This window comes from Suillus bovinus (assembly GCF_016758785.1).
Source record: "Suillus bovinus strain UH-Sbo-P2 chromosome Unknown EDB93scaffold_19, whole genome shotgun sequence".
Lineage (NCBI taxonomy): Eukaryota > Fungi > Basidiomycota > Agaricomycetes > Boletales > Suillaceae > Suillus > Suillus bovinus.
The window spans coordinates 307,160-334,057 of NW_024542075.1; the positions used below are offsets into that span (position 1 = coordinate 307,160).

General features: G+C 43.8%; 5 protein-coding genes across 5 annotated transcripts; 2 read left to right on the forward strand and 3 right to left on the reverse strand.

Moving 5' to 3' along the window:
• Positions 1-1,778: 1,778 nt before the first annotated feature.
• EDB93DRAFT_1083088 (FAD-binding domain-containing protein) lies at positions 1,779-4,160 on the reverse strand (the record flags this gene model as incomplete). The annotated part of the gene is made up of 12 exons (XM_041445739.1): positions 1,779-1,906; positions 1,963-2,119; positions 2,163-2,275; positions 2,338-2,402; positions 2,453-2,501; positions 2,548-3,056; positions 3,106-3,147; positions 3,201-3,326; positions 3,397-3,482; positions 3,532-3,557; positions 3,608-3,727; positions 3,791-4,160. 12 exons carry the CDS (start codon positions 4,158-4,160, stop codon positions 1,779-1,781), a joined length of 1,791 nt encoding a protein of 596 aa, XP_041308915.1.
• A 9,777-nt stretch (positions 4,161-13,937) lies between these two features.
• EDB93DRAFT_1083261 (uncharacterized protein) lies at positions 13,938-14,282 on the reverse strand (the record flags this gene model as incomplete). The annotated part of the gene is made up of 1 exon (XM_041445754.1): positions 13,938-14,282. A coding segment is annotated over one exon (345 nt), but the record flags the coding sequence as incomplete, so codon positions are not given.
• Positions 14,283-15,530: 1,248 nt separating this feature from the next.
• On the reverse strand, positions 15,531-17,032 carry EDB93DRAFT_1083174 (uncharacterized protein; the record flags this gene model as incomplete). Its single annotated transcript, XM_041445746.1, has 6 exons — positions 15,531-15,959; positions 16,006-16,074; positions 16,128-16,226; positions 16,265-16,533; positions 16,587-16,858; positions 16,908-17,032. Coding segments are annotated over 6 exons (1,263 nt in total), but the record flags the coding sequence as incomplete, so codon positions are not given.
• A 2,565-nt stretch (positions 17,033-19,597) lies between these two features.
• EDB93DRAFT_1083073 (uncharacterized protein) lies at positions 19,598-20,823 on the forward strand (the record flags this gene model as incomplete). The annotated part of the gene is made up of 4 exons (XM_041445738.1): positions 19,598-19,745; positions 19,821-20,473; positions 20,537-20,622; positions 20,727-20,823. The coding sequence occupies 4 exons, from the start codon at positions 19,598-19,600 to the stop codon at positions 20,821-20,823; spliced, it is 984 nt and encodes a 327-aa protein (XP_041308918.1).
• A 3,478-nt stretch (positions 20,824-24,301) lies between these two features.
• Positions 24,302-24,866, forward strand: EDB93DRAFT_1083164 (uncharacterized protein; the record flags this gene model as incomplete). The annotated part of the gene is made up of 2 exons (XM_041445744.1): positions 24,302-24,612; positions 24,722-24,866. 2 exons carry the CDS (start codon positions 24,302-24,304, stop codon positions 24,864-24,866), a joined length of 456 nt encoding a protein of 151 aa, XP_041308919.1.
• Positions 24,867-26,898: the final 2,032 nt, after the last annotated feature.

Consider the following 26,898-nt stretch of genomic DNA (forward strand, 5'->3'; position numbering starts at 1 on the left):
TCATTTCCAGAAAATTTCAATATGGACCACATTGTCGCTCTAGGACGAAGACGCCAGATTTTTTATCCTGCCAATCATGGGATACTTGTTGGCACCATTCTGTATCCATTTTGCAAAATCATTGTTGCTGTTGGATACCAGACATTTCGGCAGAACCTGCAAAAGCGTGTTCAATTGATTACGCCCATTGTATTACAACCTGCCCCGACCCCGTTACCACAGAACCCTCGCTCGATTCTCGAACCCCTAGTGTCTCATTGATCTCCCCCTTATCGCTCAATGACATGTGATATTGCAGCAGCGACCCTGCGTCTGCATCAACTTCTAACTTCAGACGGAAAATGTTTATTGCAAAGTTGTGCAAATCGTGCGTCTTATTTTTCTCCATCGTGCATATACCTCAGCCATCTTACAGTTTTCAGATTCTCCAGTCGCTTCAACGAAACTGCGGCCCTGGATGCACAGCGCTTCATCCATGCAATGGACTTGTCCATCTCGCGGAAAAGGAAATGGACAGTCGCGTAAAGGGATATGTCCTTGATGTTGAATCTTACATCAAGTCAAGGCCGCAATTTGAGCGGTTGTAAGCCTTGCTTTGCCTTTATCGAACTCGCCTGTCAGACTGGTCTCCTGACGAAGTAGTCTCGCATCCGGTCGTCGGCGCTCACGTCGTGTCCCGTAAATCCTCGCAGTCTCATCAACGCCTTTCTCTCCTGGAACCTGCGAAAAAACGACATCCGTCGGGGAAGTTATGCAACCTCGAGTTTATGTGCATACATGCGCCGTACGTCTTCAACTGAAGGCAAAGTCCACACCGATCAACACTCCGAGCCGTACGCTGGCAATCACCGCTCGATGCTCCATCATACGTACCTCTCGCGAGGCACCAGTTACCATCATCAGAAAACGATATGACATTACTCGATACTTTCCGGAGCAGGCGGGGAGTTTTCAAGAGTCCTATGCTTATAAAAACAAGATTCTGGTGATATCTCGGCTCAGGTCAGTTCGATCTGGTAGATGACTGGTCCGTCTGATGCTACATATGGCTTAGCGACTTCGGGTTTGAAAGAGTTATTCAGGACGACCGGGAACTCAAGTACTCATCTATCGCGCACACGATGAAGTCGGGGCCGAACCATCAGCCGAGGGTATATCTGAAACTCTTGATGATCTTATCGCATATTTACCGAACGTTGTTTACCTGAATGGTAAGACTGCGCCAGGAAGACTCGGGCTCCTCCCCTGTCGACCGCTAAACTCTTTGAGATCTGGCTGTGAATGTGAAACATAGGCGATACATACGTTGTCAGCTCTTCCTTGTGTATCACTAACAGGCTTGTGCTTAGTGGCTGTCAGTGGCTGTCAGCCCGAGGTCGCCATAGGTCCCGGTCACATCCAGACTTTTTGCAGTGTCATCGTCGACCCTACTCTTCGGCGATGGACTGAAATAGCAGCAACACATATAGTCATTTGGCGCTTGCGCCCAGTTGAGTATTCGTGCGTGATGGTGGCAATGATCTCAGAAAGCTACTTCGACATCATGTGATCGGGAACTTCGATCTCTTCCCATTGATGTCCGTCAAAAGTGTTGATTTGAATGGATAAATTGACTGATGATGGAAGTCTTCGCCCATGCATCGATCGCATTTCTATTCTACTTTAGGTACAAGCTAATTAACCTTCCGACGGACAATGCTACAGTAACAAATCGCGAGATGATCACAGTAATCATGAGTCATCCATACAGTGAACAACGGAGTCTAAGTAAAAGGGAATCAAGCGTATCCAAACGATTCGACATGCAGTGTGATGCTCGGTCCACCATTGAGGATACTAGAAGGCCCAGAAACAGGGAAGCGAAGTGCATGACGGGTCGCACGCGCTATAGCCTGCGATCCGCAAACTGATATCATCACCCATAAGCCTTTCGTTCTTGGAGCCGGCATAATGAGTACTTACCGCTCACCGACATCCTGCCCGAGGTTACACTGACCTCTTCTTTGAGCAGTGCATCTAGATCCGGTCTTCCATTTTCAGTCCTAACGCCGCGCAGCGACATGAATGATAGTGATAAGGAGTTTTTCCTAGTTACCACGTGTTCGGGGCTGCTTTTTTTCTCGGTAGAGCTTGAAATGCTGTCATCGTCTTCCCTGAAGGACTTGGATTGCGTCGTGGATGAAGCAGTGATGAAAGATGCGGATAGAAACTGTCAAAGACGGCGGGGCAAGCCGAACGGCTTTGATAAGCGCCTCTTCGATCCATTGGACGTACTCTATCGTGCATGACGTTAATGACATCATAGAAGAAGCTGCGGATTGTTATGAATACACCCACCAGCACCGCGAATTGCCCAAATGAACACAACCCGTGTGCAAGAACTTTTCCCCTTGCGTACGCGTCTATAACAAGAATCAAACATCCAACCATGTTGATAAATGATCACACATACTCGATAATGTTGAGGAAGACAGGGAGGGTATACGAGACGCCAGATCCGCCTGAATTCGATCAGTACATGTTATTACCAGACAATACACAACTCACCTGCAACCAATACAGAGGTGTCGTACGAACCGAGGTCAGGAGATGAACCATAAGGACCATCCACAAAAACCTTGACAGTTTCCTTCCTGGCAGCTACTTCCTTTAGTTTTTTCGTGAAACCCTCCTGCACGTTGACCAAAAATACAAGCTCCTTCCAGAACGGAGCGCTAGGTCCCGTAACATCACGGTTGGATCGATCCTCCGCCGGTGCGGTTGACAGCAGGCTAGAATCAAAACTCGCAATAGTAAAAGGGTGCGCTTCGAATGGCAGTGTCGAAACTGAGGGCATGATCAGATATGCCGCTTGTCCTGGGGACCAATGGAAATGCGGGGGTCGACGTAGACGCATTCGAACGACGCCTTCGGAAAGCAATTCTGTCGCTGCGTCCATTGTCCCAGTTCCTGACTTGAACCCAAAGTAAGAGTGATTGAATACTACAAGTCGGATTGCTCGGATGAAGCGATCGAAAGCCCAGAACACAAACGAGGGCCATATCCAGAACGATCCGCTGTTCGCTGCAAATCAGAAACATAGCGTCTGTATGAATTCGTACTTACTGAGCACCCTTGGTATGGTAATATCCTCCCACAAGGAATATGCTGCGTTCTGTCTGTCAATACAAACTACAAGCGAATAAAAGTGCTACACTCACAGGACGCCAAGGAAGTGAACATAAAAGAAGACCTCATACATATTACTGCGAACGGGACGCAGTGACACTAGGATCAGGATAGAGAAAGCGACCATGGCGGTGATACCAGCGCGAAGCCATGGTTCGCTCAAAGTTTCCCGGAAGCTTTCGATCATCTCTATTAGAAAATAGCAAGTACAAAATTGAAGATACAAACAAGGGAAAGGATACTATCTGGCCCGCCCCATGTACCCAAAGGAGCATGAAGCATGTCCTAGCCATCATTCGATGAGTATAGTTGAGCTTTGGGTCCTCAAGTAAGTGCCACTTTAAGGGAAATTAAGGGTCATACCTTATCGTAACTGATTCCCGTGACCACTGATTCGAAGAACTCAACGAAACGTTGGACCAAAAGCGTTTTCACTTACGAGACACAATATTGTTCTTTGTTCCAAGGGCTGTGATAATTGGAAACTGACTAGCCGCAAGCATAGCTATGCGATTGCTCCAGAAGATGATATCAAGCTTCTGACCCTCGGCTGAGGTAGCTGCGTGATTCAGTGATTAATATAGTTTAAGCGGGACCGCCCATCATGATCCTGTGTACTTACTATTAATGAAGGCATAGGTCAACAAAAGGACGATGTATGCCACAGTGACGAAAACCTCTGTCATGTTGAGGGTATAGGATCGTCCTATTTCCAGGGTCCATCGGAAGGCAACAACGCGATAGACATTTATGACGGCAAGCGGAATTCGACGAAGAGAAAATTTTCGATGAACGCCATTGGCGATAACCGTTTCTTCGTCGTACTCATGGCGTGCCCGCCTAGCGAACTTTGAGTGAAGGAATAATCCCCACTGGAAGCATCCGATTACGAAGAGAAAGGCGGCGATAGTATACCAGATCTGTTGAGGGTACTGGACATTGTCATCTATGAGCGAGGATATGTCAGCGTCAGAGAAGGGAGAACTCGACATCCCCAAGTTGTGAGGAAAATATGGAACCTAACAACTTGAAGGTGAAGAGAAGAGCATACTAAATAAGAGAAACATATCAGTGTGGGTTTGCGTAATGAGAAGTCACCATGAGGGAATAATGCCGAAATTGATACGCCACGTACATAGGTTCGAAGGATGGCCAAGAGGGGAATAATTGGCGTACTGAAAACCGGGTCAATGGGCTGCGGAAAAATAAACCTCAGCAGATCAATACGGTGGGTAACCATCAAAAATCTTATCTAGCAAAGATGCGATCGCAAAGTTAACGAAAGATCTACTTCAAAAGTCGAAAACACTGCAAAGTCAGGTCAGCATACAACTGAATCGTGCATGGATTGATCACGCACGGCACTATGTCGTGTGCTGTTTCCATTGGATGTAAGAATTTGAAAGTGGGGTAAGATTCAATCTTGAATCTCAATCACTTAACGAGCGCTCTCCGTAGCCTCAACGTTTAATATCGCTTATTTTATTAAATCCCCGTCCGAACGCATGCAGCGCCTCGTGCGCCAATACCGTCTTATTGACTCATTACCGCGTCAGCCTTAACGTATTATGTCTTGGACTCGCGGGCTCACATGCTGTCCGAGCTGCGGATTCTAGATTACAGATCTCAGCTATCATGGTGGAGCGGACATGAATTTTAGGGTCAGAAAGTTCCTCGAGGTGAATAATCGTACTCATCTATTTGTGGTGCTCAGAAAACTCGCTTAAACACCGGCTAGACTCTTTGAGCTCCTGGTTAAAATCCAGTCAGGCCAGCATCGTACGGCGTTGAAATCACCATGCATCTTGCTCGCCAATGTGCTTGTCTTGCATAAAGATCTGCACGAGCGAGCCATGTTGTCACGTCACATGATAAGAGTAGCACTGTTATTGTGCGTTCGCAAAATCCCGAACATAGAGCTCAACTTTACATAAGATAAAAACCTTAAATCACAGCCACCTGAAGCTTTGCGACATGAGTGGCGCATACTTGTTCTTGTTCTTCTTCTTGTCTTCCAGGTGTGCTGCTTCTTCCTCATCTTTGTGCAGCTGGAGATGCTGCTCTTCTTCCTTGGCTTCCCTTCCTCTCAATTCCTGGATTTGCTCTTGCCTGGTGTTCCATCTCTCACATTCCACATTGTTGGTCAATATCCACAGTGCCATTAGTGAACGGACTGCCAATTTTTCAGTGAGTCCCTCATTTATGAGCTGCTGTCGGGCAGGTTCATGTTTGGGTGCTTCAAAATATGGCTAACAGCTAAATTAGGATTGTTCTCTGCCATGGCTGAGGATAAGGTTAGTGCAAACAAACTTAGGGAGGAGTAGCTAAATACTCTGCATAGGGCACTGTGAGGTGGGCAGGAGCAAGAGGTGCTGCACCACCTCACTTAATTCACACTTAGACTAATATCTGTGTCAGCATTTAACACATTTGTTTGGCATAATATTCTGCCAGACTGTCACAACCCAATAACGAATTAACGCTGGGCAGAGACTAGGACTCGGACTAAGGTTATCACAACAAAGAGGTAATGAGCAAGGACATCTTGGATTGCTACAGTTGTAGATACAAGAGGTTTGAACTAAAGAACTATCGACCAAGACATGCTACCTATATACAACTATTGAAACGGAGATTGAAACTGAGATATAACTAGCCAATCATAAAAGGAAAAGGGAATCGTACCATAGAACATCGTAGAATATTAAAGAAGTATCACGTGATCATATCTTATCTTATCGTATCTAATCTAATCTATTCACAATCAAAGAACTCGTCTTCTTCATCAGTCACATCGAAGACACGTGTTGTGGGCGCTAATGGAATCTCTGAACTGGTAGGCGCTTTTGGGGTAGGGTTAGGGTTTGTCTTAGGCGCTGTGTATTGACGCTTAGGAAGATTTAGGAAAGAATAATGGTTTGTTAAAGGTACTCGTGACACAGACCCCCGATCACCAGCAGACAATAGAGCACTAGATAATATATAATAAATATATATGATGATGATGATGATGATGATGATGTAGGTAGCTGTCAAAGGTCATGTGATATTTGGTCATTTGTCATCCTGGGACAACAGTTTAATCAGCCCATCACACATACCCGACATGCACAATCTGTTATATAAAGTTAATGTTTTATGTCCAGAATGTGAACCTACTTATATATGTTATATTTTTTATTATCACCTGTATTTCTGAGTTCATTATGATTTTGTGCTTGTGTCGCTACATAGAATTAAAAGATGTAAATATACCAAGTTCTTGATATCAGAAATACCAATCTCTCATTTAAGTAGCATCAAGTGAATAATGAAGAAAAAATTAGTGTGATGTGCCGACAGTTCTAACTCTAACTTAGTGACTCCTTCTGAGACTTGCCAGTAGATGCATCATGTATGTTGCAAATTTCACCACAGAAGCTGATCAACATTATTATGGAAAGTCAGACAACTGTGCCCATTTTTGCAAGTATTTTGGTGATATAAAATCCTAAACAGGTGAAGAGCTTCTAAAGGACTCCTGACACTGTTTAAGTTAATATTTTATGATCCAGAAGCTACAACAAATGTAAACTAGGCATGGAATATAGAAAATGGACATGTGCAACACGGCATCACCATTCATCTCCAGCTACATGGTTATTGTTGTAGAAAGTGAATCTCTGCTGGGCTCAGCAGAAACTGTACCACCTAGTCAACAATATTTAGGTAGATCTTAGCACGACCTAGTCTGCTATACTTGCAGAGCAAGTGTGTTCGATCCTAAAGGGATTACTAATTGGTATTAGTAGTAAAATGTGTCATCTTTGAGGTTCACAGCATTGCAGGATGGTAATGGGGTTATATTGCTGTCACAAGTACCTTTAACAAACCATTATTCTTTCCTAAATCTTCCTAAGCATCAATACACAGCGCCTAAGTCAAACCCTAACCCTACCCCAAAAGCGTCTACCAATTCAGAAATCCCTTTAGTGCCCACAACACGTGTCTTTGATGTGACCGATGAAGAAGATGAGTTCTTTGATTGTGAATAGATTAGATACAATAAGATAAAATATGGTCACGTGATACTTCTTTAATATTCTACAATGTTCTATGGTATGATTCCCTTTTCCCTTTTATGATTGGCTAGTAGTTGTATCTCAGTTTCAATCTCAGTTTCAATAGGTATATAGGTAGCATGTCTTGGTCAATAGTTCTTTAGTTCAAACCTCTTGTATCTACAACTGTAGCAATCTAAGACGTCCTTGCTCATTATCCTTTTTGTTGTGATTATCCTCATTTGAGTCCTAGTCTCTGCCCTAGCATTTATTCGTTATTGGATTGTGACAATTGCTCTGTGATTCTACTGACTATGGCAACACCAGCTGTGGATGTCAAAGACAGTGGGGGGTTTTCAGGTGAATGCGCGCAGTGCTTTCCGGCCCCAAGGAAGGAAACCTAGATGGAAAGAGAGTTGAGCTGTGAGAGCGGGTGGGTCTGCCTTGCTGTGGTGTTTCTATGTATCTGAATTTTGTCCTTAGGACCCATTTGTGGATTGTTATCTTAATTTTGGATACTGTTGAGGCACTTCATTGAGTTCTTGGCTCGATGGGTTCTGGGAGTGGAGGGTGGGGGAAAATGAGATTGAGCAGTGTGAGCTGTGCAGCAACTAACAGTGATCGCGGCATGGGAACAAGAGGTTTGGTGCTGCACCTCATGTTCGCACAAAAGACCTTACTCTAATCTTTCTCTCGTGCCTTGTTACATAATAGAGTCCCAATCTTTGAGGTTCACAGCATTGTGGGATGATAATGGGGTTATATTGCTCTGTGATTCTACTGACTACAGTGACACCAGCTGCAGATGTCAAAGAGTGGGGGGTTTTCGGGCGAAGGCGCGCAGCACTTTCTGGCCCCGAGGAAGGAAACCTAGATAGAAAGAGAGTTGAGCTGTGATTCCGAGTGTTAGGAGTTGGCAATGCATTCAGCAATGCTTGAATTCCCAATTTTTAGGAGGCAGACAGATTACTCACGAGTTTTCTCTGTTTAGGTTCTTGTGCTTTGGCGAAGTGGGGGTATGGTGTACCATAGGAATTGGTCATGCAGCGTGGGGACAGCCTGCATGTATGGTGCCATGATCTGTGCATGTCTCCTTAGGTAAACAAGGAACACATCACTCGCCCAGTGCCCTTTGACTTTGACTACATTGAATGGGACATTGTGTAGGAGATACTCTAGGGTTGACCCAATTCGTATTCCATGCCCTTGTAAGGGCTCGCAGCCTGCTGCTTTCGTTGCTGCTGCTAACCTTCTGAGAAACTTTGACTTAGTCAGTGGGTGGTGGGTGTTGTTTCTGTGACAGTATGCAAAGAGTGCAAATTTGGGAGGAGGTTTGTTGATTCACAAATGGTTTAGGAACACTTCTTTGGGATCAGATAAACCTGCTTGCTTTGCCCAGTGTAGTCTTTGCCTTCTGGAGCTGATTTCATCCGTGGCAGGTGGAAGTTTTGGTCATGAGATTCTGCTGGTCTTGTGTGTCCTTGACGTTTTCAAGTGAGATGTGCATGTTCAGGTCGAATGCGCTGAGACGCGGAACGGTGAATTCACCTACTCTGGCTGTTGTGTAAAAAATGGCTGTTAGGCAAGCAAAAACTGCTGCATCTAAGGGTTCGTCAAGCTTGAGCTTCTCATGAATGGCGATGATGAGGTCTATGGTGTATGGTTCGCGCGTGTCGTTTTGCAGATGCAGGAGTGAGTGATGAGGCTGCCTTCAGCATTGCTTCGATCTCGATGTCATTGAGTGACCAGGTTGCACTGTGCACTATGTGCCATGCTCGAACTCTGTTGATGTAGTTGGATACTGTCTTCCCTGAATAGTTGCCTACCATGCATGATATAAAAGTTTCGATCAGCATGTTGCTGGCTGGTGCTCTTTGGTCTTCGGTGATGGCCTTGCTGTCACAAAACACGTGGAATACAAGTAGACCCAATCCGTAAGTCTCGTGCATGCTCTCTGAGTACGTGTGGACCATGACATTGCGTATGCATTGGACGTCTGCGGCTGTTAGCGGGAGTGGTTTTCCTTGAGCATCTTTTGTGGCATGTATTGTCGTTGGGTGCCACAGGTAGAGCCTGTCTTTTGCTGGACAGTGTGGGTGCAGGTGTGATCATGGGGGTTAGGCTGGGGCTATATGCTGGATTGTTTGCTGTGAGGTTAGTGGTTCATGCTCTGCAGTACAGTACTTACTAGCTTTGCGATGTTTGGAGGAGTTCTGTTCCTCTGACTTTGAATTTGCGGTTGATGCAAATGTGCCGCTCACGTTCTTGTCTCTCGCACTTGTCTCCCATTGGGTGAAGCAATTTGTTGGAGGTGGGACTCGAGGTGACAGTGTGAGTGTCAGGATCTGTGGGTGGGTCGTGTGTGTGATGAATTGGATGGTCTGGTGCTTCTGTGAGGAAGGGGCAAAGTTCTGGGGGGATCGGGATGAGAGGGAGGTGTTTGGATTTGGGAGGATATATCCTGTGGGACAGGCCGTCTGCGGGTTCTCTTTGCTTGGTATGTACCTAGTAAGAATCTGGCACCTGGTACTGGAAGCGACCTGATGAATCTGCTTGAAGACTTCATTCCAGGCTTGGTTCTTGCTGCATCCTTTCCACCATCCTTCGACGACGCCACGGTTATCTCCATAGACTTTAAAATAAGTGCCAGCGGCACAAGCACTCATGATTGTCCACACGAGGAGCTTGAATCTGATGCTCTCCACCCACCCGATATCTCGGCTGTCTTTCTTCCATCCTGGTGAGAGTTTCCACATGCACCATCTTCCATTGATCGTGATGCTGATGCCGTGACCAGAGCTAGCATCCGAGTAGGCGAGAAAGTCGATAATGATGCATGGACCTGGGATTGGGGAGATGACATGGGGGGAACTGAGGAGTTCTTCCCACCATCTGATGTTGCTTGCGGTGCTACATGGGGGGGTCCAGGCCATGTGCGGGCAGTCTTCAAAAATTCCCAGCATTTTTTTCAGGGTTGTGAGGTAAGTGTGGCCTTCTGGCTTGATGAGGCACATGTGGAGGAGTTTACTGTAGAGTTTCTGAACTTCTTGCAGTGTGTGGGTCCTGCTCGATTGCCAAGATCAGATGGCCTCAAGGTATTTGATGCGCTTCTTTTCAGATAAGGTGACTGTCCAGTCTTCAATGTTCCATGCAAGGCCGCTGTATGGGGGCTCGTTGCTGAAGGGTTCATCTTTCGACATCTCCCATATTGTGCCCATGTTGGATGAGGCGTCATCGATATCTTCCATGCTGTATGTGAATTGGCTGTTTTCAACCGATCGTGGTGATTCTGCTGATAGATTGCAAATGGGGAGCGGGCGTCTTCATCAAACTCTTCCAGTGATCTGTCTGGGTGTTTCTCCCCTGTACCATTTGTGACCTCCCTCTGTGATAGCTCCTCCATTTTCTGCGATCTTGTCTGCCCACCTTCGATGTTGTCTATTGTACTCTTCCAAGTATCTTCTCTTGATGCGAAAGAAAATGTGGTCATCAACCCACTTGGATAAGGGACCAATCCCTTTGGCTCTGAATATGTCTGCCCCAGTGTCCGCAACATTGCCATATATCCCCACCAATGGGCTGAAACCGAAGCAGAAAGCCATGTCAACTGCAAACATGTCTTTGTTGAGACGTATTGCCAGTCCCGGTGACATGCACCAAACTGGTCCGGTGCATGACGTGCGGTGTTAGAATATTTTTCGGGAATTTTGCATGGAATGAATTTTGTGTCATTTGGCTCGAAGATGACTCAGCTAGATTCTCATGCATCTGAAGCTTCCATGAAAAATACTTTCTGTGTATGTTGTTTACGGGAACTTCCAGGAAACTTTAAATACATGTGTTACCCGGTTTTGCTTTATGACATATGCTACGTCTCTGAATAACACCAAATACAACAAGTTTCAACATATTATGTAAACCATGTTCTCTTACCACAGTCAGCTGATCTATGACTAAGCCTGACAATCATGTTCACCTACATATGATTCACATGGGTATTATGATCTATGACAAATAATGTAGTATATCTAGATATGTGAGAAAACGAAAATTGAATATACCTAGGTACGCGGGAGTAAATTAGCACAGCCACGTAGGTTTGTCTATATAAGGACCTCCGTTTTGGCCTGAAATAAAATCAATCAGACTTCCAGAGTCACCCTTAATAAAATTGTGAGTGAGGTTTGTGTGTGATCAGCATCAGCAACAACCACGAAGAGTTGTTCGACATTGTCAGGTACATTGATGAGACAGTAGGAGCCATTGAGCTCACTGTGCTCAACAGCCTGCAAGGCCTGGTTATTTGTTTTGAGAAATCTCCTGTTTTTCTGAGTGTTTGTGTTTGTGTGCGGTGTCTCTGTCTCTATTTCTCTATCTGTTTCTCTAGGATTGGGATCTATTCTTTTAGTTTAGGATCTATTTCCTTATCTCTGTTTCACTCTATCTGTTTCACTCTCTCTACCCATTGAAGGCTAACAGTCTGAGTGCTCGTTTATTGTCGTGTCACTAACGTGTTATAGATTTAGCAAATATATTCTGAGTGTTTGTTTCTTGCTGCTGATACTAACATACTTTTGATTGTAGCGAGTACATTCGAGCCTTACCTTTAAATTCTTCGTGTTGTCTCTACGTCCGCTAAAGGCTCAGAGTAGCTTAGTGGGGAGACTTCAGGAGTTGATTATTGTCCACTTGACCTCACACATCTGAGTAGTATACTGAGCCAGGATTGTTATTTGTCAGATAGGCTTTAGCTATTGAATAGGGGACTTGGTATTGAAATCCAAGGACGTCCGTTTCTGATTCTGTTTAATACTCATCGTGAGTTCCTTGGCAGCAGATTCAATATTAGGCTAAGAGTTCTATGGAAGCTTTTGACAAGTCTTGACCTTTGATCCTACCTGTTTGCGCTGTGGGAGTGACCAATACAGCTTCACACGATTGTTTCATAGTAAGTTTAGAATATAGCACCATTGATTGTGCCTAGTTTTAGTTATCATTTCTGTTTAGCACCAGTGATTGTGCTTAGTCTTAGTTTTGTTTCTGTTTCTTGTTTCTTTTAGTCAACACCATACCGCTGGGTTGACTAGTGTTTCTATACTGATATCGTAGAGTACCTTTGTCTGACCGTAGCTTGGATATACTGACAGGCCACCCACGAACGACCACATTATCAGTCATTGGTATTTGTCTGAATCGCTGACCATGGAGATATTTGATTTTGTAGGTGTTCATCTATAGATCATCTATCTAAGAAGACACCGGCCATTGTGAATGGTGCAGTGGGATTGTTCTGTAAGCTTCTGTGACATCTCCTATGGCGCCTTGTGAGCCAGGTGGGAGGTGCCATATTGTTTGGCAGATGCTGGGGAAGGTTCCGTATGTACAAGGAAAGAGGTTGGAATCGACTCTGGAATTAATGGATCTAATGGGCAGGTGTGGGTTTATGGGAAAAGATAGATTTTGTACAAGTTGAAACTTCCCCGGCTTACCAGGTTTCAGGATGAGTGATAGCAGGGCTGTCTGGAAGTCGCCAATGGCAGTTTTAAGCTCCTGTGCTGTGAATGGTCCAATGAAGTGACCTTTCACCAGCTCGTTCTCAATGATGCTCTGGAATACTTCCTGGTACTTAAATATGGTGTCATTATTAGGTGGTGAGTATGTACATGTGATTGGGGGTATCCCACCTGAGAAACTGTGCATGAGTCCTTCTGGGATGGATGGGTACCTGCCAAGGAGGTCTGATTCAGCCAGTAGGCAGAGCCAAGCTTCTGCATTGTAAGGCATGTGAGCTCTAAGCCTTCTCACCACGAGGGCAAGTTTGGGCTCCGTGTTCCTTGCTTCCACAGCCGGAGCATTCATGCAAGGTGTCATGGTTGTTTTTGGCAACTTCCTGGGTGTTGCCATTTGTGGCAGAGGGGTAGACCCTTGGGGTTGATGAGCTGTCCATCTTCTGCCCGTCGACAGCGAGTGTTGGCTCCATCCCATAGTTGATGGGATTTGCAGCCGAGGCAAAGGGCGCAGGCAGATAGGCCATGTGAGCCTGCACCCAGAGAAAAACCCCTGCGGCGCTGGTTGCGGTTGTGGCTTTTGTCTGGCAATGTGGTCTTTGACTCCTTCTGGTTCTCTGTTCTCCATGGCGGGGAACAGGAGTGTGAGTTCCGGTTGAGGAGGTCATAGATGCTACTGCGTGAGTCGCGATAGCTGGACCTGCGGTGTTGATTTGCCAGAGGGTCTCTGCTCGTGGTCTGTGGATTGGCAGGTTGTTGGCGGTCGTCCACATTGTGTGTGTGGGCATCCATGGCATGTGCGTGGGCAACCATACGGAGGTGGGTATGGGCATCCACAGGATGTGTGTTGCAGGCATCCGTGAGATAGATGTCGCGGGCATCCACATGGGTTGTGGGCATCCGTGTGGTTGTTACAGGCATCCACAGGAGTGTCGTCATGGGTAGCTGAGGTGAGTGGGTTGGTTGTTCAAGGTTAATGTGTTTGGAAGGGGGGGTTGTAATATGTTAAATGCAGTTTAGTATGTCTGTCTGTCTGATGGTTTGAGTGGAAACGTACATTGAGCCAGGATTGGGATCAGACTTTGTGCCAGAGTTCCTCATTGATCATCCAGATCACATTCTCATTGATGTTGCCGATGTGAAGCCTTCATTGCGTTTGAGGTGGTCATGCCAGTCTTGGTGTACGCGCAATGCATACATCAGTATAATGAGGTCTCTGATGTCACCTGTCGTTCTGGATTGAGTGATTCTTGAGGTGCCAGAAGAACAGTGAGAGGGCGTTGATGTGTGATTGGGGCCATTTTGCCTTGCTGATTTGGACTAGGAACAGGTTCTTCACCCTTAGGAATGTTGAGAATGGGAGTTTGTGGTCCGCAATTGCTGCCTTGGACACTTTGAAGGCTAAGGATGGGTGCAAAGTGAGCTGGTTGTCTACCCTTGTGATGCTCAGGTTGTTTTCGGCTATGGAGCATGAAGATCTGAGAGCATCCTTGCAACCATCAGGGGAGAAGTACCATAATTCTATGTATTTAAAATTGGTGAGTTTTTGTGTTGTGTATTGCGCGGGACAAGGGTTTAAGGAGTCCTCCTACAGATGATGCTTCGTTGAATCTGTTCTCTTCAGCTTCTTCTTCTCTGCTTCTAGATGTTCCTTCTCTGCTTTGGCTTCATGTTGTGTGCGTTTGGCTTCTTCTTGGTGTGGCTTGTGTTCTCTCGGCTTCTGCTAATGCTTGTGCTTCTTGTCTCAGTGTTGGTTCCATTCCGCTATCCTGCGTTGTTACCGTCCCTCCATGTCTGTTCCAGGTGTTCCACAATTTGCTCTTGGTTTGGTTTGTTGCATTGATAAGGTCTGTACAAATGCCATTGTACAAGACTCCGGCAAAGTCTGGGATAACCTCGAGTGTGGGGTTTGTGGCTATATTCATTCTAAATTTATTATGGTTGGCTGAGGTGTATAGTACTAATTGATGATTGTCTCGGAGGAAAATGAGATTGAGCAGCGTGAGCTGTGCAGCAACTAATGGTGATCGTGGCAGAACAAGAGGTTTGGTGCTGCTGTGCCTCATGTTCGCACAAAGACCTTACTCTAATCTTTCTTTTGTGCCTCGTTACATAATAGAGTCCCAAGTAATGGAAATAACCAAATGTCTGATGGTGTGAAATGATGTCCGAAGCCAAAGTGTGATGTCCGAGATTTCAGACTTTCGGACTTCACAATAATAGGTTGGAAACTTTATAACGAGTGTTGGATTGTGAGTGGTATGCGTGAGTATAACGAGTGATGGAGTATGACGGTGAATGAATGGTAATATTTCGCAATGCAACTAAGAACTACAAGAATATTCTGGGTGATCCACAGAGTTGGGAAATGGCTCCTAACTACTGGATGATAATTGCAGGTCACTACAGAGTATTTAAGTAAGTATGTAGAAATCCAGAATACTACAGGCAAAGATAGTTGCAATATATTTCGGGTCTGATGTCCTATGTAATAAGACATGAGGTGCTGTGCACATGTAATAACACGGTCTGAATGTCAGAAAACATGCACGGGAATAACTACACACCTAGTGAGGCTAGTTTGGATGGACAGGACATGGGATGGACAAGTGCGCACAAAGTGCGATTGGCCGATGCAATGTCCAAAGGTCTGATGCGGAGTGGCTCGGACATGTGCAGAAGTGCATTGGACATGTGCGCATATGTTTCGGGTGTTGATGTGAGTATGAAAATATGTGGTTCCGAGCCCAGCACTGCGACCATCGCTACATTGTGCTCTTCATCAGAGACATCCCAAACTACCAACCCTGGTTGCTCAACAAGAGCATCCAACTGGTTGTGATGGGAAGCATCTTAATAATGTCTGAGTCAGAAAGTGGTTAGATTGAGTGAAATATTTCACACCTAAGCCCAATCCTCCCCCCACACCACCCATATAGTAAGGGCCATTTGCTTCCTCACAGAATGGCAAATCAGAACAACCCTCAAGTAAAGGGACGTCATCTTCATTAGTCTCAGTCTCATCCATTAATGTGGGTGGCATGTTATCTGCAAGTTGCAGGACAGACAGCAAGTTCCTATAAACCATCCACACAGATGAGCGAATGACTTTGGGATAACCCATTTGATCATAGCAATGTTGAATAAAGTTGCCGAGGGTGGGTGGGATGATGTCAAACACAGGATGAGAGGGATTGATATAAAGTTGTTGGACCCAATCCATGCCCTCATGGTCTATGGTAACCTAGAGCACATGAGATCCATGTCCGATGTAATGAGACTTGACTTACCTTGAAATCCAAAGCATTGAAGTCTTGAGGGTAGTCATAGATTAGGCTTGGGACGCCATGCGGGAGTACCTGATACATGGTCAGATTTACATCACTAACATTAAAAATTTAACTGTACTTACCTTATTGCAGTCATGTCTCTTGGCTGTGTTGTTAACACAGTTGTGATACACATCTAATTCTTGCTGCAGCCAAGGTATGAAAACCCAATGAAAACCATGCTAAGATCCACAATTAGATTTAGTATCAGATAGGAAACCAAAATCAGAGGTATGAACTTTTGAAGGGTGTTTCCTACATTATACAACCCTTCGTTGACACTGTGATCAAGCATCATCTCGGAGCCTGGAGTGAACCGATGCCATAGCTGAGACCAAGTAATTTCTAGCATAATATTTTTTTTGGAATGCATCCAGCGATGCTGCAGCATTCTTTGGAGGTCGGGATCATAGTGTTGGCGAAGAAGGGTTTGAGTGTTGGCGATACCAAAGTTTTCACTACCTAAGTCACTCTGAGTAATGAGCATATCTAAAGTGGTACAATGTTAGTTGGTGTATTTATATAGAATAATGATGACTTACGACCAAGTTCTTCAATGGTATCAAGGTAGTATGATAAAATCAGCTGCAGGTTTCTATTAGAATGCCAAACATGGATCCACATAATATGTCCAGAAAATGGTTCAATCCCACTGTGAAGACCAAGACCAAATCTTAACCATTTATCATGTTGGTTGACAGCGAATAAGTCATTCACACCAGCAGCCCAGAAGCGCCCCCTCTTGAGACACCTAGCCTTACATTCACATACAAGTTCAGGCTTGAAGATAGTGAAGTACGAGGAGACTACAGTCCTGCAACTATAAGTTAGATCTTGACAACTGTGAAAGAACTTAAACTGACCTTGAGATACTCATATTCTTTTCATGAAAGAGCAGACTGATTACTTCTGGAATTCCGGCTTTCAGATACATCTGGCAGATATCAATCATAGCATCACGGATAGACTCTATGGTATGGCCTTGCTGACAAGTGCATTAGAGGCCCATGCTCTCACATATCTCTCTAAATTTGGTAAGCCTAAAGAGTTAGTAGATTAGACAGTAGTATTTTATGTGACACGCCTTGTACATACCCAATGCCATAACACTCAGTGTTGATGTGGTTCTCCCACAGAGTGCAAACAATTTCCCTGTTATTCCAACGTGCCTTCCATAGGTGGAGAATATGAGGTGCAATCTCACTTAGCAGCACTAAACTGTCATTAGTTGGATGCATCAAACAGGGATAACTTGAAGTGCATACGGATGTGCTTATACTGGTTGGGCATTGGTGACTCGGAATGATGTTAATGCCCATGGACTGCAGAGTACTGTTAAATACTTACTGATGATGGGAATTCCATGATGGACTATTGTGACTCACTGAGATTACTGCAACTCACTGACATTAACACCTTATTATCCACCAAAGAGAAGGTGATTCAAAGTGTTACTGTGCCTTTTGTGGACCCTGAGGATGAGGATGAGGATGACGGGAGCCCACTCCCAGTCAGCAGCATCTTCATGCCAGACTCAAGGCAATAACAATAATCTAAAAAGGGTTTGTCAATGTTAATGTAGAACATCAAGAGAAAAGGGACCGCCCTGTTTCAAAACAGTTGTGTGCAAATGGCTGATGCATGTCTCAGGAACAAACTGAATTCAATGTATAAGTAAATTTATCTTACCAGAAATACAAAATGCACCATTACCAACATCAGCAACTCTGCAAAAATCTAGCCAAGTAGCTACCTTGATGCCTTTCCACAGCCTCATCGATCTCGGCTTGGACTTTAGCTTGCTCCTCGTTAACTCAACCTCATCAATCTCAGCTTGGATTTTAGCTTGCTCCTTGGGAAAACATGCCACTGCTATCAGTGTCATGCATACATGTTAGCACTGGAATGAACCTTGACTTGGAAATAAGATGAGCTACATGAAAACAATAGAGGAACCGCAAGGTCAGACAATTGCATCACTTGCACTGTCTTGCCTTCCAAGTGCAGTTGATCTCACTGAAGGTTGGACCAAAATTGTGTCACTTGCTACTGTCACTTGTACTGCCTAAAGACAGCACACTCAAACAGTTGCTTGATCATGAAAACCATTGTTGTGTGACTCCGGTATGGTTCCTCTGAGTCAAGCTGCAACTCAATGTGCATTGGGATCATATTTAACATAGTATGTGTCTTACTACTATCTTCAGATGCTACATGTTGTCTGACTGCCTCTATATGTATTTAAGTCATGAGTCAGTCTCACAGTTTTTACAGTATTCAAGTCAACTCTTGCTGATGGCGTCTATCGGTGAACTTGTCACACAATTTACAGAAGATGCTGTTGCTGATTGAGACTGTACATGCCAACACCCATCCTGCACCACCAATATTCATAAAAGTGAACCATGCTATTATATTGCCACAATGGTTCCTGGGAAGGCCGGTCACTTTGTCTGTAGGCCATGCAACCACCACTATGAGCAGAAGCTTGCTACTGGAGGCAGACCCACAGGAGGACGTGCTCCTGACCCTTCCATCGACCCTCATATACTAATCCAATAATCAGTCAATGCTGCACAAAGATTGTGTCTGTTTCTGCTTTCATTTATGCTTCTTGCCACTGACTTAATTGTTTTCCAGAATCCATGCAACCATCTCTTGTTATCACAATGTCTCATGGACAAAGAGCGGGACCAAATGTGGCAGTCCCTTCTAGCTGGTACCATGGTGAGGCGCACATCCAGCAATCTCGCCCTGCTGCCTTCTCTTCAGGCCTTCCAGGGTACTTGACTAATCATGTCATGTACAGTGCAGAATGGGAGTGCAGGGCCAAGCAGGCATACACCACTTCTCCTGCAGAGACCATCAGCTTGGAGATTTTGGCAGTTCACAAAGATGAAAATAAGAGGAAGGGCGGCCGTGCAGTTTCCTTTGGGGTATGTACACATGAATATTTCTATTGAAGTTCAACTAAATCATTGATAGAATATCTGTGAGGGCAAGAGGAATATTGATGCTCAGATTGATGTACCCCAGCTCATCATGCTGGCTCTTGAGATGGTCAGGCCAAAGATTCTGGCCTTTGCACCAGGGTTTCCATGGCATGAAGATGAATTTATTATTTGCGACAGGGGCCGGGTGGATTTGTCAAATCATCCACCAAATTTTGCTTACTTCTACAAGCAATGTGTGCAGCCTTCTCATACTAAAGGCCCACACACCACAATATTCAAGACCAAGCAATTTCTACTGTCAGTTGTTGTACCTATGACTCAGTGGGATGAGTATGAAATATGGCTTGAAAGATCGAGGAAGTTCATGTTTGTGCTTATCCGTCTACTAAGACAAGACCACTACTCATTTGTATACTTGAGAAAATCGAAATTTTTGTCCTTATACCAGATTCCTGATGATGCCTCCCTCAGAAGATAGCATTGACCACTCTGAGTCTCACTCTGAGTCTACCAGCACTATGGCAACTACCTCATCTGGTAGCACATCATTTCACTAACCACTTTTCAATCCCCCATTGGCTAAGTCTTCCAATGCTGCCATGTCGTCTAAAGCCCTGAGTTTCAAAAGGATATTTGAACATGACAGCACCCCTCCAAGTCTTCCTTCATCACCTCCTCATAAGAAGTCAGTACCGGCTTTTCAATCTCCTGATCATGAACATCTCAGGGAGGCATTGCAGTCGGGAGGTACCGCCAACTTAGATATACAATAGGGTAAGTTCATTTAATAGTAACTATATCAGCACTGATTTCAGTTCATAGTACTCACTCTCATCAACGAGACAATTCAGTTCTTTCCTATCTGGAACTGTCTGCTCTCTGACATCCTGAAAGACCCACAACATCATGCATTCTGTCTTGATCCTGAGTTGAGCCAGGCTGACATGCTTTCCATTGAAGCATCTTTAAAAAAGATGATAGGAGTAGGAGATTTTAAAACAGCACACCCTGGCTGGCTGACACTTTTCTCAGCACATCCAACCATCCTAGAGACTGAACTTGGTTTCCACCTGCAGCAAAATGTGGCAGTCAAACACCCATTTTACAAGATCTACCCCCAAGGTAGCAACAGCAGCAGCATGCCCAGCAATTTCGCAATTGGACAATACATCATAAATGATGAAATGGCAAAGTTTTTTAGAGAGGCGAATGTATTGTACTGGGCCAGATCACTTCTTCAGTTTGCATATGACTTTATTGATCACAGCATTTCCTGTTCAACTGAACCACCACCTTTTGATATTCCTCACTTGTGCTTTGTCAATGCTGGTCTAGCCGCATTGTATGCTCAACCACTGCCTACTACGTCTCATCAGAAATCAAAGGTGAACATCCCTCGTTCTGGCTACCTGGTTGAAGAGTTGATTAGTGGCAAGTTCCTGAAGTATATTCATAATATGGACTGTCAACTGCTGGTTGACCCAGATGAATTTGGCTACGAAATAGCCAAGTTCCTGGCATACACGCAGCATATGTAGTACATCAAAACCAGTGGCCTGGCTTTTATTTCAGACTATCAGGGTGTGCACATTTTATTTCTGAATAATCAGTTTATTAATGAGTTGTCACCAGGTGACTCTGAACTTCTAACGGACCCTCAAGTTTTGACTCACCCATAAGTGTTTCTCCTTCTGTGTCATCCAAGTTTTGCTCATCTTGGAATTCTAGCACAGTTAATGGAGGCAAAGACATGTTTTGGAATGGGAATATTGAGGTTGGTGTGAGCAAGTTCGAGAAGGACCATATCTGCAATAAGTACTGTTAGTGGAGTGGTTTCAAACTGAAAAGTTTCAGGATCGAAGAGTAGAAAGTTCATAGCCGCTTTGTGTTTTCATGATTTGTGTTTCATTCCATGTAACTTGCAATAGTCTGAATCCTCAACTGTATGAAGTACAGAAAGGTTTTGTCCAATCTCAAAATTCAGGCACCTACATCAATTATAACAGACCAAGAAAAATTTGCCTTCCTTGGACAAGCTTCTACGAGCTTCTAGATTCTTCATCAGCATTTGATTGCAGAACTCCCACTCCTCAAGGAGCCAGCACTCAGAGAGATTAAGTCAGTGAACAAACGGTTAGCAAAAATAAAATTGAAATATATGGATGTGGTGGAAAGAAAAGTGATACTCCACTACTCAATCTCAGGGCAGGGATAGGCCAAACTGGACTTCATAGAGAGGGGAGTTCAAGTTCTACAGGTATGTTGGAATATATGGATGTGGTGGAAAGGGAAGTGATACTCCACTACTCAGTCTCAGGGCAGGGACAGGTCAAATTGGACTTCATAGGGAGGGGAGTTTGAGTTCTACAGGTATGCAAGGCAAAAACTTGGTGCCTACCAGAAATTGGTGTGAATCACCATGCTGACCACAGCATGATAAAGGTGGAGAGAAGCACAGAAATGTGAATGACAAATGAATGAGAAGGAAGACCAAGAAGTTTGCAGAAAAATGAGGCTATCCCTGCTATATAAGCTTAACACGAGGGAAACAAGTACCCTAGGAAGCAAAGCAAGATGGTCAAAACAAAGAACAACAATGGTATTGATCGGGAAGGCACAGTTGGGGACTGGCGGCTCACCCGCTGTTATATGTTAATTTTGGTGTATTTGGTCAAGAACTATTGAAACAATATTGTAGTGTAAGGTATCGAAGGGTGTTTGGTATCCTTGTGATGCACATGGACAAAAGAAGGCTTACAAAATGAGCACAGTCATCTGACTTTCCATAGATTATTGCAAGTATGCAAAGTGTTTCAGTGGCCCTTCCGGCACTGTGGTTGTCATAACATATATTGAACACATGGATCTGTTACGACTGGGATAGTTCTGCTGTTGCCGGTCAAGATAGACCTGTCAGGCGAACAGTTCGTCAGCCTTCCTAATACAAGGAAGGTTTCTGGTGGTTCCTACTGCACGAGCCGCGGCTTCTATGCAGGATCAGTGGCGAGTGGTTTTAGCACTTCTTCCGCAATCAAGGGTTTCAGGCTAAGACAGTGAGTGACTGCCTTAGAATCAGAGTTCAGGCTACTAAGGGTGGAGACCTTAGTAGATCAGGTTTCAAGGGGAAAACCCAGTAGATTAAGTTAAGGAATACAGCTATGGTACATGGGGTTTATATAGGTAAAAGGAAGCGGCGTAGCCGCGACAAGAACAGTAACAGAGATAGGAAAAAGAGTACAACCTATCAAGATAGCAAAGATAGGTGAAACTGCCATGCGGCGCAAGATAGTATCTATGTTACAATCAAGAAAGAAGAGAAGTGCGGACAGCCCGCTTGATAAGAGAATAGCCGAGTCTAGATGAGTCTAGAGTCGGCGGCATGGTTACAAGAAAAGAAAAATGAAATAGGAGTAAATGTTATTGTAACAGGATCCACAAAAACAGAGGAAATGGCTGTGTGAGGGCTGCAGTTGGTATCAATGCTCAAAAACAACAACTAAGTGGATTACTGATTCAGATAAGTGTTACACTTAGAATTCGTGTCTGGTGTCCCTAATAATTTATGAACTTGAAAATTTTGTTTCAGCACCAATATAGCATCAACTGCAGTCGCCATATGACAGTGCTGTGATCTATAAACAAATTGCAGAGGCTCAGTGGGGTAGTAAGTGTATACTAACTGATTACTTCCTTTAGTACTGACATAACTGAACCTTAGAATCAAATTTCCCTATTCATGCACTTGGACTTGTAGTTCAGCAGCACATATCCAGCCCACAGGCAGGAAACTTCTGCATGCTCCCTTCTGCATTTACTCCTGATTCCTGTCTAGCAAGTTCAAACATTTGTCATCCAATTGCTTCTAGACCTAAAATCTCCATTTATGGATGGGATACCCAAACTGTTGTCCACTCAGACCTACTTTAGACATTTCCACTCTAGCCTGGCTATCAAGAGGCTCATAAGGTCTATGAAGAAATGTGGACATCACTTGCAAAATTGGCTTGCTCAATGATCGTTCCTGAAATGGTATGTGTTAAGGCATATCTGGCAGTGATGATGACATGTGCCAAGAAGCCGGCTCAGATATCTGTTTGTATCCTTACTGTTAGTTCAAGTTTAAGGGTAATTCTAACCACTTTCATCACAGGATATTATTGAGTCAATTAGTCATGTACCTTATTGTATTGGTGCCAAGAATCTCAAAGTCTCCATCTATCTCACTTTGCTTCCATTGTTCTTTAAGTGGTCTTATGGTCTACCATTTTCTTTTAATAAGGCTCATCTGCTATTAGTAAGTAATTTTAAGGAAATTATTTCATGTCCATCAGGCGAAGATACTAATGCAATTGCTATTTATTTTCTTAAGATGAAAGGTAGAAAGCAATAGTTCCATGCTAGAAAGGGTATCGAAGTCCATCTTCTGATCCCTCTCAAAAAGTTTCAGGAGGCAGAGAAAAGGCAAGAAAAGGTTGAGGAAGGTACTAAATCTAAACTTAAAGTCCATATATGCTAGTTGTTCTCCAAACTGTCCCTAACCTACTACTATTTACACCAGAGAACATCTGATACTGTGTTATCAATAATAGACCCATGACCTAATAATGCTTATGTTAATGACTCAGAGACTCAGACAACTACAGGTAGCCTTCACAGGCTTGGCTCATTGCAGTCAAACAAGCTGACAAAACACAAATTATCCTCAGTGAGTTTAACATCTTCCTATGCTTCACCGCACTCAATAAGATGATACAAAGCCATCTCTTCCAGCAACACCTCCTCAAAAGCTTCGCACTTTGAATACAACTGTCTCCCCAAATGCAAGTAAACTTTGTCGTGCACGCCAAGCACAAGCAACTATGATCAGTGGGAAATTATTTCCAGATCCTTTCCATGAGTGAGATCCTAGCTTTATATATAAGCTACACTAATTTCAAATATTGCAGTTACTCTGTGTCTATTCACTACAGTGCTACACATCATTCCCTCTCTCTCATTATCCTTAATCCAAACACCTCCAACTTCATCAATACCATTACTCCGACACAGGCAACTTTTTTTTTTCAATCCACAAGGCAAACCAAAATATGGTGCATTCAAGGCTGCTCAATTTGGCTTCCTTGACAAAGCTATTCTTGGGCCCTCCAAGTCAGAGTCAAGCTCCAATTCAACACATATCTGTCTCAAGCAATGTTACTATCAAAATAAAAAGTCAAAGAGGTTCCCTCATGCTGATCCACAATAATCACAGCTGTTACAACCTGAGATAAAGTGCAGCATATGGGCTGGAGCTTTAATGGACCATGTCCAACTTTGTCGCCACTGAGCTTTTCACACATGGCACACCGCCATTTAACATTCCCAACATTCACTTTGTTCATGTCGCTCTTGCCAGTATCGATGATGCAGGCATTACTAGAACCTATCTTGTTGAAGAGTTTATTGATGAATCCGTGGAAGGCAAGTTTACCAAATACATCTCCAACAACTCACCTTCCCCACTATCCAATCTCGATGCCAAATCAAGCAGGATTGCCAGGTATCTGTCATTTGCACAACATGTCCAGTATATCAAGATGAGGAAACTTGCATATGTTGCTGACTTTCATGGTCTGTTCATTTTTGTGAACTTGTCTTTACTTCTTCTGATCTCAAGCTTATTTCAGGAGGAATGACCCTTTTGACTGATCCTCAAATCATAACTTCACCATTAGTTTGTATAGCCACTCAATCTTATATGTATTGCTGACAATTTTTACTAGTGATCTTTCTGGGTGCTTATTTACAGAAGGCAACTTGATGCATGTATTCACTTCATTTGAGGATAAGCACGTATGTAATGAATTTTGCAAATTTTTTTCAACTTAAGACATTTATAACAACATGATGCACAAACATGTGGACGGCCTACAATAAATCCTTACCCTCTCTCACATCACCTCCTCACTTTGACCCAGATTATCTATTTGCCAAAGAAAACTCAGGCACTGAAGCAAGAGTGGACTCAGATATCACTCATCACTCACAGTGGTGGCAGTGAGTACGATGACTTTGGTGCACAAAGTATGGACCTAGGAACTTGTGAATGTTGAAGGATAGGTACAATGGGGAGATTGTCTTCATAAGTCTTTACTCAAGTTTTGATAGGTTTAAATAAGTTGAATCAACAATGTATTGATAAGTCCTTGGTCTGTGCACATACTTCTTACATTCAGTGACATAGCACTTGTGAGTCTCACATTGACACCTTTGATGGCCCATGTCATGAAGTTGAGGGGAACGCAGACAACAGCTAAAGAAAGGTGGGTAATACGCTCATTGAGACTCAACTGTCAAAGTACATATCACATGTTCTGATTCCAAGACTTGGATATAGGACCGAGTTTGATCCAGCATTACAAACTGAATACAGAGCTACTACATGGCAGTCTTATGATGTGCTGAAGACATTCCAGCCCTTTTTACACCTTCCATGTCCTTTGTCTTCACAGCCTGTGTGCTCACAGCTTTGGGTGTAGTCAAATTCTGTAAATTGCATGTTAATTGATTTTAGCTGACCATACTAGAAGAAAAACTTACTATGGGTCCTGGGTCATTGGATTCAAAGGTAAAGGTGAATTGTTCAGGGACTTAACAAAAAAACAAGTAAATAGTGAATTCATCTATAAACACTTGACATTAAATCAAACATTGAGTTGTGAACAATTAGTTATAGGTACTACAATGAGTGTTAGCATTTCATCTGATTGGATGTGTTTGTGCTAACCTGACGGTAAGGCCAAGATTTGAGACATGAACATCTAAAGCTGTTCACCACAGTGTCGTCAGGGCCAGCCTTGAAGCAGTGAGCACTGAAAAAACTGACTGTAATATATAAGTGTCTGTCCCCAAAATGTATCTAAAGACATGTACAAATGTACAGAATAGCACTCAAACCCTCCAACCAGAATGGTGCTTCTTCCTCTCCTACCAACGACTCATCTTATGTGGTGGTATGAGCTCAAAGACAGGGTGATCAGCAGGTGCATAAATTCCTTCTACCTTATCGATGAGATCACCAGGTATGGAAACCTTATGTTTATCAAGTAGATAGCTATTTAAAAATCATGTTATTTGTACCTTGAAATTAAAGGAGTTGAATTGATGGGGCTTAGCATGAATGATGGCAGGAATGTCATAGGGGAGAATTTTGTGTTTATTACTGCATGGAGTATTATAGTTCCTGAAACAGACTCATGGATCCAGCTCAGCCTGGAGCCATGGAATTGCAAGCCAATGTAAAATATAGCTGAATGATGAACCATTGGTAAGTGTCAAAGGAAGTATTGGGCAATGTACTTTTGCAATGTGTTGTGAGTATCATACAAGCCCTTTACAACACCATCTTCTAATATGTTTTTGAAGCCAGATGCAAAGTCTTTGCATAAGACTGACCACAAAATGTCAGGCTCAATGTTTTGGTGCTTCTGCATCCAACAGTGTTGCAGTGTGCCACAAAGATTAGGATCAAGGTGGTGACACATCATTGTTTGTACATTGGCAACAGAGAAGTTCTCTGATCCAGTGTCACTTTGGGTGATCAAAGGAATAGCTAGATTATAAATGGTGGCAGTCAGACTGGATGTATATCAATGAAAAAGTGGAACATTCCATACCTCTAAGATCTCTACAAGCATCAATATAGTATTGAGCAATGAGACGAGGATTCTTGTTTGTCCACCAGATTTTGAGCCAATTAATCCAGCCTGTAAATGGATCAAGACTGACATGAAGGAATAAGCCAAAGCATTGCCATTTGTCATGCTGGTCTTGTGTCCACACATCATTGACACCTGCACACCAAAAGCATCTATGCCTCAGGTGGCCACAACACTGGGCTTGGACAGCAGTGGGTTCAACA